At 32.0% G+C, this 12,442-nt stretch overlaps 2 protein-coding genes across 11 annotated transcripts in view; one reads left to right on the forward strand and one right to left on the reverse strand.

Annotated features, from left to right (window-relative positions):
- Positions 1-1,576: 1,576 nt before the first annotated feature.
- LOC116841492 (A disintegrin and metalloproteinase with thrombospondin motifs 1-like) overlaps positions 1,577-12,442 on the reverse strand; it is a 90,230-nt gene continuing 79,364 nt past the window's right edge. For all 10 annotated transcript variants that reach the window (XM_032809488.1, XM_032809489.1, XM_032809490.1 and 7 more), the window contains 3 exons: positions 8,637-8,788; positions 7,403-7,875; positions 1,577-2,364 (listed from right to left, as the gene is read on the reverse strand). In XM_032809488.1, the coding sequence (XP_032665379.1) occupies positions 2,228-2,364; positions 7,403-7,875; positions 8,637-8,788 (762 nt within the window). In that variant the 3' untranslated portion in view covers positions 1,577-2,227. The remainder of the gene's footprint in view (positions 2,365-7,402; positions 7,876-8,636; positions 8,789-12,442) is intronic.
- Positions 10,486-12,422, forward strand: LOC116841494. Its single transcript, XM_032809500.1, has 2 exons — positions 10,486-10,734; positions 11,496-12,422. The coding sequence occupies exon 2, from the start codon at positions 11,614-11,616 to the stop codon at positions 12,043-12,045; it is 432 nt and encodes a 143-aa protein (XP_032665391.1). The 5' UTR covers positions 10,486-10,734; positions 11,496-11,613; the 3' UTR covers positions 12,046-12,422.

Genomic DNA, 12,442 nt, shown 5'->3' on the forward strand with positions numbered 1-12,442 from the left:
TGCGCTAAGTTCTCGAAGCGCACTTAATCAGTAAAATCATCTATTTCTTAAAAACTATTGTTATATGTATATGCACAGAGTATCTCAAATCTCAAATTTTGCGAGAGCATAGAATAGATTGAGGTGAACATAAAAATCCTATACTGTTTTGCGATATTTGTATTAAATCTTGAGATATTAATTAAAAAAATTGATGAATGATTACACGTGATATGGTGGATGAGCTGTAGTGGCGTCATATACCATTGTATACTTATACATTAGGTCAAACTGAACAAAAAAGTGTTCTACCATTTTGCGAATAAATCGATTTTTAGATATTAATTAATTCTTTAAGGTGTATAATTTATGGAACATTCTAGTAACTTTTTTTAAATTGAATATTGTCAAAAACACTCTAAATAACACATTTATAAGGTTTCAACTGTCCGATCCTAAGTAGTCCCTATTAGTAACAGTGATATTTAAAGGGTTAAAGAGAATTTGTGTATTCGAAATTAGTATTCGTAAAGAGAATTTGTGTATCGCACACAATCATGTAACAATTTTTTTTATGAATAATGGAAAATCTACGTGTTTGTAAAATGATAAAGAGTTTTTGTTCAACTTACCTAATGTACAAGCACACAACACAATACACATCGCCACTATAGCTCATCTACCATATATCGTGCGTGATCATTCACTAATCTTCTTTAATTAATACCTCGAGATTTATTATGAATATTGCAAAACGGTATGGGACTTTTTTATGTTCATTTCAATTTGTTCTATGCTGTCGCGAAGTTTGAAAATGGTGATTTGAGACACCTTGTATATAAAGTTGATATACATATGCTAATTAAATAAATTTATATCTTTGTCCCAATGCTGAAAAGTCTCATTATTATTATGATACGACAATTTCTTTCACATGATTTATTATAGGACTGGAATATATATTATATATTTGATACCAAATTTCTGTATTACAGCTATTTAAAGATCGCCAGCTATTTTAAATCCTATTCTATAGGTACTTCTTTCGTTTAACTTTATATCATTGTAGTATTTACAGCAAATAACCATAGTAGTGAATACAGAGAAAAAAGAGTCAAGAATGCAATAACTCTGTTATCGATAATAATTTCGGACTTGTTATTTGTATGCAATTCTTCTGCAAAATTACTAAGAATACTAGTATCATTTTCTATAGTAAATCTAATTCCATAAAAACTTGGATTTCTTCCTCTCAATCGATTCGTTTCTCTCAAGCCCTTTGACCTAAAACTTGTCAACCAAACTAAAACTTGAGGTTTCGCCAGTCTATGCCCGGATTTGCAACAGAGTACTTATATATATATATATATATATATATATATATATATATATATATATATATATATATATATAAAACTTTGTGATACGATCCTCAAGGGTTCATATGACTTCTACATATGACCACATGTTTTGAACGTAAAATTCTATGCTCTATTGATTTCCGGGGTAAAAAATAAGTCATTCCACTTAAAAATCGATAGTTGACTCTTTACATAAAAATGAACAGTAAGTGGGTGGGTATACATAACACATCTGCTTTTAAGTATTCCCATTTATTGTCTTGCGTTAAACAATTTCCATGATTTTCGAATGGCTTCTTTCGTGCGAGTGCGTACGCGCGCTCGTCAAACACTCATGCATCGGGTAAAGCGAATCTTTAGCGAAATCTGCTTTCTATCGAATAAATTATATTCACGGTCGAATATTGTATCGATGGACAGTCAGGTCGCTCTGCTTTTAGATTCACTACATCCGGCACACCCGTGGCAAAGTTCCGGCGATACTGTATCTACAATGTAAACGAATGATACCCGGATTGCGCGGGTATGAATAGAAAGAGGAAGAGATATTGAGAAAGAGAGAGGGAAAGAGAGGAAGGGAGGGAAGAAGAGGGGAAGAGAGAGGGGAGAAAAGAAAAAATAGCAGAGAAAGTGAAATATACGTATAGCTACTCGAAGAGTCGAATGTGGTCGCGCTTATCCCGATCGTAAAAACCGCAAGAGCATCGAGGATTTTGACGAAGAGCCTGCATAAAAGATAAAGAGAATAGACGATCGTCGATTCGGCTTCGAGTTCCTTCCGTTTCATTCTGTTCGCCAGGACGGCGTCACGACAGGCGTTTAGTAAGCGCGATGTCATCGAGCTAATCATCGAGCCGATTTTTCGCCTTTTTTATTTTTTAATATTATTAATCAACACAGATCGTCTTCAGGAATGCGCAGCAGCGACTCTTCACAGATTGTAGATGGCACAGCCATGTTCTCAGCCTGTCAATCAGCTCTGCGCAATCTGACCCCACGTCCGTGCATTCACCGACCTCTGTTCCTGAAAGCAAACGGTCGTTTAGAGTAAAGCGATTTTGAAGGTCACTTTAGACTGTCTGTAATTCAGGGTACGGTCCGTTTATCGTTAATCGTTGCAAGTGCTTCGAAACGTTTCAAATAGTCTATTTGACACTTTGGAGCATTCTATTGATACGTATGACTTCATGAATACGTTATATTTTATCGCTCCCAGCTCGCTTCTAACGCTTGTACGAGAAAGATGTGTAACTGCAGCATTTAGATTTGCGCGAGAAAATTTTGCGCGATAATGGAAATTCAGATAGAAAACCGAAGTCCAAGAGGAAATATTGGAATATAAAAAGTGCTGAGATATGCTATATATAATTCTCAAAGACACATTATTGGCAAGATATTAGAGTAACTAACGAAGATAAGACTTTGTATAAAATACTAAGAGTATTTATAAATATTGTCGGATTTATAATCTAACCCAACCTAACTTATATTTACTGTTATCTGTTTTGCAATTTTGGAAATAAAAAGAGAATTTTAATATTTTAATAATATTTGAATTGATTTATTTTTTAAACAGCTATATGAATGAAAACTGAATTAATGATTAGAATCAACAACATCTTAATCAGGTAATAATACAGTGATTATTATTAAATACTTAGATTATTGCTATTAAAATTTGGTAAATATCTCAGTTATTATAATGCTATTATTTAATTTTGCTATCAAAATTTGATATACACATATACTTTTAGCATTACAAACAGCATCAATTGCAATTGCTTCTTTTTCGTTATTGTAAAGATAAGCCTGTGTTAAAAAAGTTTTTGCAATATAGATTAATATTCCAATATTGACATTTATGTAATTCATTAAGATATTAAGCTAAATATTAAGTTTTGTCTTAAATTCTTTTCAATGCTTCTAGATGTAAAAATTTGGTTTACTTATTGTCTATTTATTTGGTCAACAGTGGTAACATTGGTAACGCTTTTGTACAGAACCATTTGGAGCAAAAGCATTTGAAATATACTAAGCGTTGAACGGGCCGTACCCTCAAAGTGCGAAGTGGAATTCTATTTGGTAGAAAATATATCGCAGACATCTATAAATCTTTAAATGTTTTACATATTAAAATAAATGTTCTAATTAGTGAATAAATAACTTCATCATGAAAATAAATAAATTAATTAATAATGTACATATTAAACTAACTAAACAAAATTAATTTTGTTGGAAAGTTTGAATATTTGGGGGTTTTAATTATATTATATTTTTCTAATTTATGGGAAGCTTCTACTTTATTTGTAATATTTTCTTAAAAGTGATTAATATATTATTTAGTGACGTAATAGTTCAGCTTTGTCCTAATTTGTGACATAAGATGAATGTTTTATTTAATGACCAATTCAATGACTTTATTGTGGAAATGAAGAAATATATAAATTTATTAATAAAATATAATAAGTAATTATTATTCGTATATCACAAATCGGTGCAGAATCATAAATGCATTACTAACCTATTACTGTTTTAAACATGATAATTTATAGGCTAATGGCTAAAAATAACTAGTAAGAAGTTAAAACTCATTTAAAATTAACTGAGTTAAATTAAAAATTATTAACTTTTTAACTGAATTTTTAACTAATTAACTAGCTATTTACTAGTTATTATTCCACCTTATAAAATTGCAAATAGAATTCCACTTTGGAGTTCTTGTGAGTTATCAAACGCTTAAAATATACTTGAAAACATAAGATATATGAACTTGCCAATCGAATTATTGGATAAAAATTTCAACTTTCACGTAATTTAAGTCGTGTTTTTTCTTTGTGTAATTTTAGATGTTTGAAGATTTAAGGACAAGCGTTAATCGACTTGTTTCGATTAGTCATAAATTAGCCTAGAATAGGATTAAGGATGTATTGCCCGTATAGTCCCTACAAAAAGTAATTGAAAATTAGAGAAAAATACTTAATATCTCTATTTTTCGCATAATAATGTGTGGTATATATATACGATAAGTTGAATAATAACATATTTTTACTTTAACATCACATTTTTACTTATATATTTACTTTATTTTATATTATTTCTGACTTTTAAACTCTTACCTCTGAATTATAATCTTTGCATATATCAATTTGAATACTTAAAGTATATGTATATAAAAATTGAGATTTCTGTCATTATATATATTCCAATTACCTTTCCTTCACTAAAGATAGCAACATAATTTATTCCTATAGCGACGCGGTTTGAAATATTTTAAGATTTATTAAAGGAGTAATTTGTAGGCATGAATTAAAGGAGTTTCTTTACAATTCTTTTACAAGGAAATTATAATATACACATTTTTGAAATTTTCAGTATGTTTTTGTCATGCTTCGAGCAAATTATGCAATTATTTTCAAAACTGAATCTCGTATATTGGTTGATTTATAAGACGCGGCGCAACACGTTCTTATCCTGCTGACGTGCATGATATAGTCGCTTATAATTATTTGAAACAAAGAAGCAAATCAGATTCTTATTTTATATGAAATTGCCGCTATCGTCTGAACTGATTATTGAGCAAAACCAAAATTTGGTAAAATGGCGGGATCGAAAAAATTGTGTCCCCGTAATTTATTTTTCGATCTCGCCATTTTACTAAATTTTGATTTAGTTGGTTTGGTTTAATAGTAGTGGTTAATAATAATTATTCAGATGATAGCGACATTCATATAAAATAAGAATTGGTTTGCTTCTTTGTTTTAGATAATTATGTTTTTGTGTTTCGATATTCACTATCAGAACTATAAACGTGACGTCATCGCAATACGTTGAAACAAGTGTTCCGTTTTCTTAAGTGTACTGTCGATCTACTGTGAATAGAAAAAAAAGTAATAAGGCTGTGAGTGCTGTAATAGTTGATAATATCACGTAGTATCGTACATAATAAAAGTTTTATTGAATTCCGATATTATTAATAATGATATAGAATTAACAATATATGGAAAAAAACTACAGTTATCATAGTATTGTACGTGTTATCAAGTACTTATTTCATGCTCTATTATCTTCTACGTCTATAAAACACAATTATTTGATGGATGCCGACATGTTTCTACTGCGAATGCCTCACCTCGCGAGCCGCAGTAACAAAAGTAGAAAATGACGATAAAATCTATAACGTCATATGAATACAAAAGTGCTTTGAAAACTTACTGTCATGCATTTCGAAACGGCTTTCGCAATACTGCCAGTATTGTCAGTGAATTTCGGAATGCAACTTATAAAACTTAATTTACAATGGTATTCATAGTAGGATCTTATATTTAAGAGCGTCTTAAGTTCATTTTCAGATACTTCGCCAATAAGATAATCCAAAGATGAATTTAAGATAATCTTAAATATAAAATCTGACTATGAATACTGGCCAATATGTTCTTTGCTTTTTGTTTCTTTTCCTTTATTTCTTTTTTATTCAAACCTAAAGTTTGATCTACAATATGTTCTTTGTTTCTTGCTTCTTTCTCTTTATCTCTTTTTGACTCAAACCTTAAGCTGTACGCCAGAAAAGACAGAAAACAAGAAACAAAACGCAAAGAGCACATTGTAGATTAGGCTTTAAGCTAGAAAAAAAAACAGAGAACAAGAAACAGGAAACAAAGCGTACATTGTAGATTAGGGTTAAGCGGCTACATCATATATGCCAGCAAGACGTGTTGCATCGCATCTTATAAGTCAACTAATTGACGAGATCCAATTATGAAAAGAATCGTGTAATTTCTTCAAAATATGATAAAGATATGTTGAAAAGTAAATGTGTCTTATAATTTTTTTGTAAAAAATTCTGAAGAAACTTTTTTAATTCATGCCTACAAATTATACAAAGTCGTTAATGATGTATTATTAACGTTAGAAACGTTACTAATACACCATTAAAATATTATTTGACGTTATCATGTTTGCTGGACTTACACAAAGTGAAATAACATTTGATCCAGACTAAATCAATGTGAAATTGTTTGTAATCACTTTCAGATACAATATAGATTAATCACTAATTTTTTTCAATATTTTTTTATTATTTTTGTGATATGGGCAATACACTCTTAAATGTTGCGTAATAACCCAGGCTCGCCGTTGTTGCGTCTATTATCCACAGAGATATTACGTATATTTATGTCTCACTGTCCTTGTAGTGAATTCGATGTAGAGCAATGTGAAGAATGGCGGTATAGTTCCACACGTATGTAATGCTTATATGCATCTTTCTTGAGGAAACAACGGGAAGAGATAACGCGGATGTCCCACTTCTGTCGAATCAACTATTCATGGCGGAATCTTCAGTTAGCTCATGGTTGATTTTCTCGTAGAAAAAACGTCATAGACTATAATAATAAACACTATGGAAAATAATAATTACGGTTTTTCAACTTCGAATATTCAATATCCGCCATTGAGGTTTCATCTGATAGAAGTAGGATACTACTAAAAGATATACAAAATATATACAAAAGAAATAAACTGTTAAATTAAGAATGATGGTCAACTTTGAATGATAATAAACTTTCTTCATATATTTCCGTGTTAATTGAATTGATATTATCACGTTTTACTTGTTTCGACAGATTTTAGGTACAGTGTTAACGAGCTACAATAACAAACGTTATTAAAGACTTTGACAGCTTGATGCAGTGTATGGTCTCCTCTCGTACCTCCCATTAGTAACTTAGAAGAGACAAAGGTGGAAAGTATATTACATAAATGACGAAAAACAGTCTCCAACAGGTATTTGGCGAGTATCATCGCAAAGCCAGCAACAATTACAAAGACGTGACTTCTCGGTATCTCTCGAGAAGTTCCTCGTAACGAGATCCGTCGGATATTAGGGAAAATAGATAGAAGAAACACCAAGTGTGGACACGAGAGCGTAAAAATAATTCGCCGATTGCACGAGAGAGTCCATGCAGAATTAGAAAGACTCGTCCCGAGTCAAGAGAGAGAAAGAGAAAAAGAGAGCGAAAGATAGGTAGCGATGATACAGATACACTGATTCAGAATTCTCTTACCGCGACCGATACTTCCAAGGCCTTTCTGATATCCCTTGGTCGTCGTGGAAAGGGACATCACGTTGACCGTGTTCTTATACTTGAACGGACTAGCAGTGACCTTCGCAACGGTACTACTTGTGTAGTGCGAGTTAAAGAGATTCACGCTTCTCTTAGTGGTGGTGTTGACGTTGCCACCCCTATTACAACTACCATTATTACCGCTACTACTATCGTTATATCTGGTCTTGTATCGATTGATACAGTGATTATTGACGATCATCTGTGTGTATTTCGGCACCGTAGGCGTAGTCACGACGAACGGTGCTATGACGCGTTTATAAGGATTAGTTGTTATCGTCTTGGTCGTTGTCATTGTCGTCGTCGTCGTCGTTGTTGACGTCGTTGTTGTCGCTGTCAATGCGTTCGTATACGGCGAGGAATGTTTTAATTTCGATAGTGGCGTGCTCTGTGTTGTTGATTTCCATGGATACCTGTGTGGCATATTATTATGGCATTACTACACAATGTGTCTTACTACATGTATCCACTCGCGTGAGTGTCTACTTGTCCATAGATGCGGATCAAGATGAACAATGTAACAACTTTTTATCGTACTATAAGTAGTCCAAACAGTATTCTCTAAATTTCTTGGAGTGAAATTTTACTTGAATAGAGTGAACACCGAACTACTCGAATTTGAGCGCGTGAGCACGAATTCAAGCCTACGTACAACCATTTGTCAAAAATTGTTACTTAATAATAACTCAAAATTTTATATGGTTATTTGCAAAATGGTAAAGAATTTTTTTATTTAGAATAATCTAATATACATTTACAACACGGCTCCGTAGAGAATTATCAGACATCTTGTGTAGAATGAATTCTCCACTCTAAATCGTCGAGAGAATATTTTCATTCAAAATTAAAAAAATTAGTATTCCACTATCGTAAGAATATATTCACTCTAATCGATTGAAACATTCGTTCATATGGGGTCAAAATCCAATCTAAATTTGAGTGAAACATTCACTCTTGCGATTTCGATTCCACACCAAGAAATTTAGAAAGTACAAAACGTCTGAATCATCTTAAATATGTTCAGAATGTTTTGGGGAATTAAAATGTCCAGGGTACATCCAGCATTTGTGCGACGTTTTGTGCTATCTAGGATAATATGGTACGTATGAGACGATTCGATCCTATTATGCATAGAATAAGATAAAAAGAATCACTTGAGTTGTCGGATCGTTACCTGTAGTCAGTGCTGTTATATTGAGCGAATATCGGCCGATTATGCAACGTAGGACTGAAAATGCTATCTCGGCGTATATACGTCGGAATGTTCTGTGTATAGTCCGGTATTATATTTTCGTGCTCTGCCACGCATTTTCCATTCAGGCAATACTGAAATTAATATCATATAATGATCACGATTAAATCTAAAGAGAACATCAAATATCAAACATTTATATAAAACTTAAACATAGGTAAATTTCATTTAAGGTATTTTAATTTGCTTGTAACTTCCGCAAAATGATCAAAATTTAATATTTTTTTTCAATCAATATAAAAAGCATCGACGAATATGAATCTATTAATGTTTTTGTGATTCAATTGAAAAAAAATTGATAATGGAAAAACACATATTTTAAAAAATAGTAACATTTAAAACATTGGTATAGATAAATTTTACTTATGTTTAAAGTTTTAAGATTTTTGTGAAAAATCATGCCAATGTCATACTAATTTCATTACTTTCAGTGATACTAAACGTATCATTAAAATTTTTTACCTTTGAATGCTCGATAAAATAGGCTAGCTATTCAGCAATTTTTTTTTTTAATTGGATTAAACTGAATAAAAAAATTCTGAACCATTTTGCAAAAAATCACGTAGATTTTTTGGATTATTAATTAAAGAAGATAGCACGAAAACTGTCACACGTGATTATTGATTAATCTTCTTTAACCAGTTTTTGTTGAGTTTCTAGTTATTTTTTAGATGTTTTTGCTTAATTTTGAGATTTTTGAAAAATTAGTTAATAGGAAGATTTTTGGGAGATAAAAAATTTTAGATTTTTCTAAAGTTATAAGATGATTTGGTGTGGTTCAAAATTAATCTCCCACAAAAGACCGGCCAGAAGTAACATTTCATACTCTACTACTTCAGCTTTCGAAGAATTTTACACACTAATTTTGAAAGTATAGTTTGGACAGAAACAGGTTTAAAATTTTAAGTATGATATTTCTGAGGAAACTTTCGTGAAAAACCATTATATATATATATATATATATATATATATATATATATATATATATATATATATATAATGGTTTTTCACGAAAGTTTCCTCAGAAATATCATACTTAAAATTTTAAACCTGTTTCTGTCCAAACTATACTTTCAAAATTAGTGTGTAAAATTCTTCGAAAGCTGAAGTAGTAGAGTATGAAATGTTACTTCTGGCCGGTCTTTTGTGGGAGATTAATTTTGAACCACACCAAATCATCTTATAACTTTAGAAAAATCTAAAATTTTTTATCTCCCAAAAATCTTCCTATTAACTAATTTTTCAAAAATCTCAAAATTAAGCAAAAACATCTAAAAAATAACTAGAAACTCAACAAAAACTGGTTAAAGAAGATTAATCAATAATCACGTGTGACAGTTTTCGTGCTATCTTCTTTAATTAATAATCCAAAAAATCTACGTGATTTTTTGCAAAATGGTTCAGAATTTTTTTATTCAGTTTAATCCAATTAAAAAAAAAAATTGCTGAATAGCTAGCCTATTTTATCGAGCATTCAAAGGTAAAAAATTTTAATGATACGTTTAGTATCACTGAAAGTAATGAAATTAGTATGACATTGGCATGATTTTTCACAAAAATCTTAAAACTTTAAACATAAGTAAAATTTATCTATACCAATGTTTTAAATGTTACTATTTTTTAAAATATGTGTTTTTCCATTATCAATTTTTTTTCAATTGAATCACAAAAACATTAATAGATTCATATTCGTCGATGCTTTTTATATTGATTGAAAAAAAATATTAAATTTTGATCATTTTGCGGAAGTTACAAGCAAATTAAAATACCTTAAATGAAATTTACCTATGTTTAAGTTTTATATAAATGTTTGATATTTGATGTTCTCTTTAGATTTAATCGTGATCATTATATGATATTAATTTCAGTATTGCCTGAATGGAAAATGCGTGGCAGAGCACGAAAATATAATACCGGACTATACACAGAACATTCCGACGTATATACGCCGAGATAGCATTTTCAGTCCTACGTTGCATAATCGGCCGATATTCGCTCAATATAACAGCACTGACTACAGGTAACGATCCGACAACTCAAGTGATTCTTTTTATCTTATTCTATGCATAATAGGATCGAATCGTCTCATACGTACCATATTATCCTAGATAGCACAAAACGTCGCACAAATGCTGGATGTACCCTGGACATTTTAATTCCCCAAAACATTCTGAACATATTTAAGATGATTCAGACGTTTTGTACTTTCTAAATTTCTTGGTGTGGAATCGAAATCGCAAGAGTGAATGTTTCACTCAAATTTAGATTGGATTTTGACCCCATATGAACGAATGTTTCAATCGATTAGAGTGAATATATTCTTACGATAGTGGAATACTAATTTTTTTAATTTTGAATGAAAATATTCTCTCGACGATTTAGAGTGGAGAATTCATTCTACACAAGATGTCTGATAATTCTCTACGGAGCCGTGTTGTAAATGTATATTAGATTATTCTAAATAAAAAAATTCTTTACCATTTTGCAAATAACCATATAAAATTTTGAGTTATTATTAAGTAACAATTTTTGACAAATGGTTGTACGTAGGCTTGAATTCGTGCTCACGCGCTCAAATTCGAGTAGTTCGGTGTTCACTCTATTCAAGTAAAATTTCACTCCAAGAAATTTAGAGAATACTGTTTGGACTACTTATAGTACGATAAAAAGTTGTTACATTGTTCATCTTGATCCGCATCTATGGACAAGTAGACACTCACGCGAGTGGATACATGTAGTAAGACACATTGTGTAGTAATGCCATAATAATATGCCACACAGGTATCCATGGAAATCAACAACACAGAGCACGCCACTATCGAAATTAAAACATTCCTCGCCGTATACGAACGCATTGACAGCGACAACAACGACGTCAACAACGACGACGACGACGACAATGACAACGACCAAGACGATAACAACTAATCCTTATAAACGCGTCATAGCACCGTTCGTCGTGACTACGCCTACGGTGCCGAAATACACACAGATGATCGTCAATAATCACTGTATCAATCGATACAAGACCAGATATAACGATAGTAGTAGCGGTAATAATGGTAGTTGTAATAGGGGTGGCAACGTCAACACCACCACTAAGAGAAGCGTGAATCTCTTTAACTCGCACTACACAAGTAGTACCGTTGCGAAGGTCACTGCTAGTCCGTTCAAGTATAAGAACACGGTCAACGTGATGTCCCTTTCCACGACGACCAAGGGATATCAGAAAGGCCTTGGAAGTATCGGTCGCGGTAAGAGAATTCTGAATCAGTGTATCTGTATCATCGCTACCTATCTTTCGCTCTCTTTTTCTCTTTCTCTCTCTTGACTCGGGACGAGTCTTTCTAATTCTGCATGGACTCTCTCGTGCAATCGGCGAATTATTTTTACGCTCTCGTGTCCACACTTGGTGTTTCTTCTATCTATTTTCCCTAATATCCGACGGATCTCGTTACGAGGAACTTCTCGAGAGATACCGAGAAGTCACGTCTTTGTAATTGTTGCTGGCTTTGCGATGATACTCGCCAAATACCTGTTGGAGACTGTTTTTCGTCATTTATGTAATATACTTTCCACCTTTGTCTCTTCTAAGTTACTAATGGGAGGTACGAGAGGAGACCATACACTGCATCAAGCTGTCAAAGTCTTTAATAACGTTTGTTATTGTAGCTCGTTAACACTGTACCTAAAATCTGTCGAAACAAGTAAAACGTGATAATATCAAT

The sequence above is a fragment of the Odontomachus brunneus genome, unplaced genomic scaffold, assembly GCF_010583005.1.
Source record: "Odontomachus brunneus isolate Ranch 3 - 2012 unplaced genomic scaffold, Obru_v1 Obru_scaffold_016, whole genome shotgun sequence".
NCBI lineage: Eukaryota > Metazoa > Arthropoda > Insecta > Hymenoptera > Formicidae > Odontomachus > Odontomachus brunneus.